The sequence below is a fragment of the Erpetoichthys calabaricus genome, chromosome 14, assembly GCF_900747795.2.
Source record: "Erpetoichthys calabaricus chromosome 14, fErpCal1.3, whole genome shotgun sequence".
Classification (NCBI taxonomy): Eukaryota; Metazoa; Chordata; class Cladistia; order Polypteriformes; family Polypteridae; genus Erpetoichthys; species Erpetoichthys calabaricus.
The window spans coordinates 62,885,826-62,895,177 of NC_041407.2; the positions used below are offsets into that span (position 1 = coordinate 62,885,826).

General features: G+C 37.0%; 1 protein-coding gene across 2 annotated transcripts in view; it reads left to right on the forward strand.

The window, feature by feature from the left end:
- grhl3 (grainyhead-like transcription factor 3) overlaps nt 1-7,764 on the forward strand; it is a 104,060-nt gene extending 96,296 nt beyond the window's left edge. For both annotated transcript variants that reach the window (XM_051919068.1, XM_028818588.2), the window contains 3 exons: nt 180-265; nt 1,049-1,113; nt 7,225-7,764. In XM_051919068.1, coding sequence (XP_051775028.1) covers nt 180-265; nt 1,049-1,113; nt 7,225-7,339 — 266 coding nt within the window. In that variant the 3' untranslated portion in view covers nt 7,340-7,764. The remainder of the gene's footprint in view (nt 1-179; nt 266-1,048; nt 1,114-7,224) is intronic.
- The last annotated feature ends 1,588 nt before the right edge of the window (nt 7,765-9,352 follow it).

The following is a 9,352-nucleotide window of genomic DNA, read 5'->3' on the forward strand; positions in this document are numbered from 1 at the left end:
TACTTTATCAACACAATAATTATTGTTCAGCCAGGAACACGTTAGCAGATAATCCTCTTAGGGAAATCTTGATTTATAGCACACTGCTTGGTGTTACTTCAGTTATTTTCTGTACTTAACACTTTGTGTTCTTGCCACTTCTTTGTATTTATTGACAATCATGTATTGCATTACTTTAGTTCTCTTGTATGTTCGGACTGAATCAGAAGAGGTATTTGATGCCTTGATGCTGAACACGCCTGACATGAAAGGACTAAGAGATGCTGTAAGTAATGCCTTTTACAAATCTTCAAGCAAAATAAAAAGATGTTGCATAAGTTACCCAAGTAGCTGTAAAATCTTTCACCTCTTGGTATTACTTTGGAATATGAGCTTTAAGGGCTTGCTCTAACATGTTGGTTAGTCCCATATTGCTGTGTAACACAAACAAAGTCTTTGTGAAAGTTTTGTTATTTCTATGCATTTTATCCTACAGTTGTATTTCTAAGAGCAGGATTGCAGTTTTTCTTTTCTGTTCTATATAGACGCTGAATGCCCTGATTTTCTTCAGCATTTCCTCATGACCTTTTAAAAAATGTCTCTGTTTTTAAATTCCATTTCTGTGTTTATTAATAATTCTTTACTGCAACCGTCACCTAGAAAAGTGGATGGAAAGATGAGATAAAATTAATAATACTGCATTCTGATAATTGGTGCAGCACTGTGAGCTGCTCTTTTTATACCAAACATCTTATAATATGCCAGTCGTCGCAGTCTCTGACTCAGGCCTGCGACTTTGTGCTATTTAGTTCATAGTGAACAAATGAGTGACTTGATCTGCTGAGCTAAAGAAGCATTTGTTTAGCCTGAGAAATTGCTACTATTCTTCCTCAGAGAGGCATGATGATTTTACAGAACCACTTTTTGTAACAGATTTAACTCTTCTGCAATGTAATTTGTTAACATTGTTTCTTTTTGCAAATATCTGGCACATTGTAACAAATAATACAAATATGTAGATTTGATAAAAAATATATTTAACTAACAGCATAACATTTTTTAATTGTAGATTTCAGAAAAGTATGGACTTCCTGAAGAAACTATTAGCAAAATATATAAGAAGTGCAAAAGAGGGTAAGTGTTATAATATAATATAATATAATATAATATAATATAATATAATATAATATAATATAATATACTGCGGTGGGTTGGCACCCTGCCCGGGATTGGTTCCCTGCCTTGTGCCCTGTGTTGGCTGGGATTGGCTCCAGCTGACCCCCGTGACCCTGTGTTCGGATTCAGCGGGTTAGAAAATGGATGGATGGATAATATAATATAATATAATATAATATCTGCGGTGGGTTGGCACCCTACCCGGGATTGGTTCTTGCCTTGTGCCCTGTGTTGGCTGGGATTGGCTCCAGCAGACCCCCATGACCCTGTGTTCGGATTCAGCGGGTTGGATAATATAATATAATATAATATAATATAATATAATATAATATAATATAATATAATATAATATAATATAATACTAGTCCGCATGGGTTGCTTCCAGGTGGTCCAGTTTCTTCTCACAGTCCAAAGACATGTAGGTTAGGTGGACTGGTGAAGCTAAATTGGCCTTAATATGTGTGTGTGTGTGTGTGTGTGTGTGTGTGTGTGTTCACCTTGTGATGGGTTGGTGTTCTGTCCAGGGATTGTTCCTGCCTTGTTCCCAGTGTTTGCTAGATAAGGCTCCAGCATCCCTATGACCCTATTCTGGATAATTAGGTTTAGAAAATGAAGGAATAGATATATACTATATCTATGAATCAGTTTTAAAATTTGGACCACAAGAACCCAGAGTGCTAAAGTGTCTAAGATGGATGCCATTCTATTGCAGGTGCAATGTCCTCAAATCACAGGAATTTGTTTTGGAGAGACTGACTGTCTTACCTGACAAAATTTCAATAAGAGAATCCATGCCAACATTTAGGATAACAAACATATTTCCTATGCAGAATCTGACTTAGAGCAGATTTCATCAGTGTGGCAAATTCTATCCTTCATTGAAGACAATTAATTCAATTTGGGGCAGCAAGAACAGGAGCTAGGCACCAGTGCCAGTGCAGGGCATATTTATTTACTGATACGTGACCATTTTGGAATTGACACTCAACTTTGGGATGTGAAGAGAGAAAGCCCCACACTGACATGAATGTTAAGAAAAAAGTTACTTACAAAATTCACTGTACTGAAAAAAATAGAAGCACAGAAAAACTGAGAATCTAGATAGATTAATATACATCAAAGGCTATTGTAGAAATAAGTATCAAAAGAGAAGTCAAAGCCATAATGTTAGTTTCAGAAGACACTGGGATAAGGCATATCAACTAACTGAAAGAGAAGTTCATTTAACAATAAGGACAGGTACCATGTTAAGAAATTGATTGAAATGAAAGCCCGTGACCACCAAGGCCTATGAGGGTCAGGGGCTAGTCTCTCTCAGTGATGGGATAGGCCAGCACTACTTTCTGCAAAAGAAGACCCTGCTCTTTACACTGATAAAAGAGCAAAAGGGAAATGAAGGAAATACGTGAACATATTAAGGTACTAGTTACAGTGCAGATGAATACAAGAAAGTAAGGAAAGCATTAAGCTCATCATTTTAAATAAATTCATAGTGATCTTAAGATGCTTATTAAATAACATTGTGAAAGTCTGACTTTCAGTAAAACAGGTGTGTTCTCCTTACGTCTTTGATCCCTAAATCAAATAGATACACAAAGTAATTTTTTGAATAACTGAAACTGTATCTAGCACACTCCCTTTGTATTTAAACGCATAAAAAATATGACCCTATATTGAATCAGAGCTTAGGTTTTCCTCAGCAATATTTAAGGAAACTAAAGGACGCTGCTTTAAACCAAGGGTGCGCCTGAGGAATGCATTAATTAGACCTGTGTGGATGACTCACTTCATTTTTCTTCCTTTTTGATTCAGATGAACTGGAACTCCAGGAAGTTGATGGGTTTATTTTATTGGTTAAACAGAGATACTAAGATTCATTTGACAGATATGATCAGCCTAAATGAAACAGCGAAGATTGAAGAAGAGATTATTACATGCCTTATGCTAAATGCAGCTAGTTCAGTTTATTTTCTTGAGTAAAAATGAAGCAAAACCACAGAAATGGCCAAAGGTTGTTCATGGCAGTTTTGTAGAAAGTCAGCCAAGTCCATCCTGTCATTTAGCACCTCCTCCTGTGAATATTTAGGTAGTTTTTAATTCTTTGTTCCTCCAATTCTTGAGTTTATTTGTTTTGTGGAGGAATTATCTAAAATGGTTCACATAATTGTTTACTGTGCTCGTGCCACAGTTCGCTTTTAGACATACGCTTTAGCTTTCTCCCATATTCAAAAGACATGGCTGTTAGTGTAAGTGGTGAGTAAGCCCTGTGATAGAGTGGCTCCTGCTTGCACCCCATGATTCTAAGAAAGACTCCAGCTCCATGCTACCTTGTTTTAGAAAAAACAGGTTTACACTGGAGATGAAAGGTTTGATGGAGTTTCTGAAGCAACTAATTGAATTAACAGATACTGCTATGTTCCATTTATCTACATCAGCTTTGAACTACTTTGTTTTCCTGTCTATTTAAATAAATCTATCTCTTGACGTAGTGTGGTGCTGAGGTGTCAGGTGTAGGTCTTGGGTCCTACATTGGGATTCTGAGCTGATTCGTTGTGTGGTGGGTGCAGCAACTCACGTTATCAGTGTATACTCCCAACCTGTCCTTTCTCTCTTTATGTGTACTCATTAATTAATTATTAAGTGTATTTATTATTATTAAGTGTAACTTGAGTTTTACTTGAGAACATGTCTCAGTGCTCTGCACCTGCACTCAGCGAAGTATGCTATACAAAAATCAGATGAATTGACCTGAATTGAGTTACATGCAGTAAATCAATAGACCCGTAAATGCCAATTATCAAAGAACTGAAGCATCAGGGTACTTTTTTTAAGTGCTAAGCATCTTCCACGACAATTGCCTCTTTCAGCAAAGCTCATTAGAGTAACTATAATAAATGATGTTATTGTGATTAAATGTCTACATTTATTCTTATGAAGGGAACAATTGGATTGTCATAAATGCCAATGGAATTGTGTCTTATACAGTATAAGGCTGAAGGCATCGGGTTCCTTTTTCTGGTTACAGTAGCCGGTGCGACAGGTATTGCGTTTCAGAGATTGTTAATTTCAGTATCAGGTTGCTTCGGCAACTCTGTCCAGAAATATTAAATATATCTCATTACCCTTTCAGACATCATTCTTTCACCGTCAGAGGATTTACTTGTGTTTTGGGGCATTTCTTGTTTTCCATAAGCAGGCTAAGAAATGTGTGTTATATTAGTTTGAATATGTGTGTAAAAGAGGCACAGTGCTAGAAGTGTCGCTCTGTACAGAAATGGCCCACGCCTTTTTTTTTTCACATTAGTCACTTGCCCGTAAGCACAACCGAAGGCTTGGGATTGAAATGACTTGCTCCTGTTTTCTGAAGTTGTGTGCAGTAATTTTCTAGATTGCTTCTTAAACTGTGCTTCAGCACCTTTTTGTTGTGACTTGAGTGTTATCATAAATAAATTCTTTATTTTAGAAATACATGCAATAACATGATAAAAATGCCACTTCCTCACCTTCAAAGTTATTTACTTCTAAATAAATGTTAGTGCCTCTTTCCTAAGATATTAAAGGATTGGTAGAGTAAATAAGATGGATAACATCTAAATTCTAAAGATTTATGGATCATTTATGTCAGTTAAAAATTGATTTTAATTGTATAAAGTATATGGTAGCAGAAAGTATTTAAAGATCCGTGGAAAGTTCAATACCAGTTTCTGTTATAAACTTTGCCTGATGCCCTTAGGTCCCCAGTGCGGGTAACCTGGGTGGCATATCAGACCACGTCCTTCTCATTCCAAGAGGCTGTGGTGGCGGTGGCTCGAGTTAAGAGGAGGGTACTCAAAAACACACACTGACAGACAGCTATCTGCTTTAAACAGTAACTCTGTGATTAGACTGTCTTTGCCCTTGAACCTCTCCATAAAAGTTTAAAAAGGCAAATGTTCCTTCAGCATAAGGGAGACAATGTTTAGAGAGAAAATCCTCTTCTCATTTGCTCATACAAATTCAGACCACCAAGCTTATGAAATGCCTCATTATTATGATTGGTGTTTTTCCTTAATTTTTTTGACATTTCCTGAATTAATTTTTACAACACGTGTCTATTTCGGACGTTGGGCCCCAAGGCTTCTGAATTTTAAAAACTAGTTAAATTAGTTTTTGGTTTCATAATAAATTGAAAAGTTTTAGATATTTACCATTATGCTGCAATGTCATCTTTGTTTTGTTATGAGAACCATCATTTTAGAGCAAAGGTGTTGGGTGTTTCATAGCCGATTGTTTCCAGAATTCTCCAGAATGTGTAACGCGTGTTATGTCATCAAAGCGATGGCATGAAAGGTTGCTCGTGACATTCTGTCACTATCTGATAACCCCTGTGTAGCACACAAATGGAATTCTTGATCATTGACTTAGTTTCCGTTGTATGTCTTTGAGTTTTTGTTATCAATTTGATTTTGACGACAGATCAGTTTGGCTTTTGGTATTGACCTCAGCTTGTTGATAACATTCATCTCCTGGTCCTTATCATCCATAAAACATACTGGCTTATGCCGAGTCAGTATACTCACAACCTTGTCCATTTCTAGCCAAACAGTTCTGCTAAGCAATTGTCTTGTATATTGACATCTAAATAACCCTAATCCTAGGCCTAAATGCATACAGATTTACACAAATAATTTACAAAAGTCTTCATTTGTTTAGTGCAGGGTAAAAAGAAGGTAACTTTTAAAAATAAATGAATTACCTTCATGTTCCAAAGCTAGGAAGTAGCTATATTTCTGACCAGTGTTCCTGTGTTGATTACAGTGATTTACTCTCTCATATGGTATATTTATATCTATATATAAAATCCAACATCTGTCTGTCTGTCTGCTTTTCATGAGAGAACTGCTTAATGGATTTAGATCGGGTTTTTTTCTATAATTTGATTGAACATTCCGGTTGATTTAACAAATTCTCTCATCGCGCTAAGTATCATAGTTCGCTTGCAGTACTGATTTATTTGCTCAAATCCGAGAGAGACGCTGCAGGCCGAGGGGAGGGGGGCGGGGTCCTCCTCACTCACGCGCCTGCCTCCGTTCGAGTCAGTCTACCTCTCACCACGTGTTGGAGTGTACCTTGCCTCCACGTAGATTACGATACCTGTTTGTTCAATAGACAATATCATCTAGAGATTGTTAAGGAGTAATGTTTGATGTTTTTGAGAGAGAGAGAGATCAGAGATACGTGTGTTTTAGAGGGTACCTGCTGATTTCCAGGGATATCACGGCCACGTGCTTTTCTCCCAACATGGAGGACCCTCTCCCGTCAGAGCTGAACACGATCAGATATAGTGCCAACGTTTGACATTGGAGTATACCTACCTGCCACTTGGCCAGAATTCCATTTTTTTTTATTGTCCTGTTTCACTACTATGTAGGTGTAGCCGCGGGGGACAGCTAGTACCAGATATTATTTTAATATTAAGTCACAACATTAAAGAAAAACAAACAGTCAATTTATATATTGTGTATTATGAAAGGTAACAGCATTTAATAATAATAATCATCATCATCATCATAATCATAATTGTTTACATTTATAAAAATATTTGGAATTCTTCTGGATAAGATCTATAAACTCCAGTTTTACTCTCAAAAATAAGAAAAACTCCAAAGTATCCAATGTGCACCAGATCTGTAATTATACAGCAAGGTTTTGGAACTCCAAAGTTTGTCCTCAAAGAGCTAATCAACTACCAGAGCGCGGACAGAATCGGTTAAAAAGAATAAGAGGGTCTTGCAGAGTACTGTGCAGAGTACAACTCAAGTGGGTTATACGGTATGTTTAACCTGTATTGTCTGCACTTGAGGAGCTACATCTGAAAGTCATTTCACCACTATGGCAGCAGTCCTGACTAACAGTTGCCTCAGAAGTCTAATGTGATGAATCCTTTTAAGCCCAACACGTTTTAAGAAACGTATTGAAGACATGGTAAATGCCCAACAGATTTTAACATTGTGAAAGCGTCTGCCATTGAAAGAATTGTTTTTGGCCATGTTCATTAACAAAGCAACTTCTCCTTTTTTCTTTCTCCAGAATTTTTGTTAACATGGATGACAACATCATACAACATTACTGCAACCATGCAGCATTTCTTTTGGACATCACAGAAATGATGGGCAGATACCAGATCACCCTCCGGGAGCTTTAACCCATATGTTGAAACCACAAGCAAAGAACAGCAAGGCACTGTGTTGGATGGGGCTTTTTATTTTCAAATACTCTTGTGAGATGTAAATGCACCAGTGTAAATTTTGCCAAGGCAATGCAACTTTGATTTTGGACCTAAACACTGCCAAGGTGTTGCCAAGAATATGGAAGCATTTCTCAGCCTGAACTAAAGAACAGGGGAAACTGCATCTTTTCATTTTTAAAACATTTTCAAGTGTTTTGTATTGCGTTTCATGTTTCATTTATTTTGATAGCATTTATACTTCCTGTAAATATTTATAAATATATGTACTGTATATGTTTTTGTGTATTTGTATAGATTGCTGGATCTGGCCCTTTTATTGAGGGGGGCACGTGCCACTTAAATACAGTCCTACTTTTTATAAGACTGTTTGTACAAAAAGAGCTTCCTGCGAAAACATTTCTGTATACTCCTGCCTACAAAAGTGCCTTAGAAATAACAGTTTCTGGTATAATAATAAGCTGATTTATCTGTGCATGTATTAAAACTAAACATTTTATTGATATCTTTGTACTATTTCAAACTAATTTGTTCTGTCACAAAATATTTTTCATTGTTTCAACTTCAAACACTGCCTTTTGAACAGCAGCTATTTGCTGTTTTGTCAGGACAAACCAGGAAAGCCAAAACTTTCAAATAATTGTCACACATTTCTTTTATAAGCTGTATTCTTTACATTCAGATGTAATTTTTAATAGTATTTTGCATCATTTCAAGTGTGTACCCTTGTGTTCAGTGTACTTTAATATTATTAATTTCTTTTTACTATATGTTTTGTGATAAAATAAAAAAATGACAAGAAATGATTCATGATTTTTAATTTGAGACAGACTGTTTAGTATTATCACTCATGTTTTACAAGTATATTAGATAGTAAAATCAGAACTATAAGGCACCTTATTCCTTCCACCCATCTTCTGTAACCCCTTTTACAGTGATGCAGGGTTCGGTGAGGTGTCCGCGCATACCACCCTGCCTGTAAACCACTCCAAATGATTCCTACAAGTAAAAGAAGTTTTGATTATTTCCCAAAATCATAGTGTTTCAACATCAGCAAAATGAGAGATGGTGTCTTTAGGGAACTTTGGAGCAAGAATTTTTAGTTCATACATTTTGTACCCTGCTGAATGAAAACCCTAGCAATTCAATTCAGCTTTATGAAGTGCTGCCCTGAGAGTTTATGAACATTTAACAGTAATATTCGTCCGTTAATGCATCCACTGTCCTTATCCAGTTTTAGGACACTGACCCAGAGTTCATCCCAACAGTTTTTGGCCCAAGAAAGGAATAAGTGCTGCATGGGGGCACCAGTCCATCACAGGGCACGCATGAAGAGTGGGATAATTAAAAATCACCAATAAACTTAACACAGGCGTCTGTGGGATGTATTATATGTCATCTACACAATAGAAGTTGTCACACACATGCGTTTAGGAGGCAGTCAAAAAGCCTAAAGGTGAGTGAAACCTCACGAGATGAGGGGTTGTCACGTGGTACTTACCTGAATCTCTTGATCTCCCAACAGAAAAACTGAAGAAAAAAAAACTCCCATCCATTTCTGAGTTCCAAAATGGCCACCACGACGTCACTTCCGGTGCCTGCCATTGACATCACGTCTGGCCACCATAGATGACTTCACTTCTGGCTCCTGAATTCAACGTCATTTCCTGCCAACCATTTCCTGTACTCATTTCCCATCTGTATTTAAACGCCATCTTGTTTCATGAACTTTGTCAAATGTTACCGATTCCAGTACTTTTGATCATTTACACCGTTTTTCATTGCTTTATTTTGTCCATTGGACCCCAAAATTTTATTTTTGTGGGGCTTCTTTTTTTCGTTATTTCCACAATTGGCATAGCCGGCAGGATGTATTTTTTCGAAGATGACGGAAAAAGAGGACCACAGTACTGTACTTTCCACGATTATGGGCAAGCTTCGTACTTTGAAGCTGCAGATGGGCGAAACTCG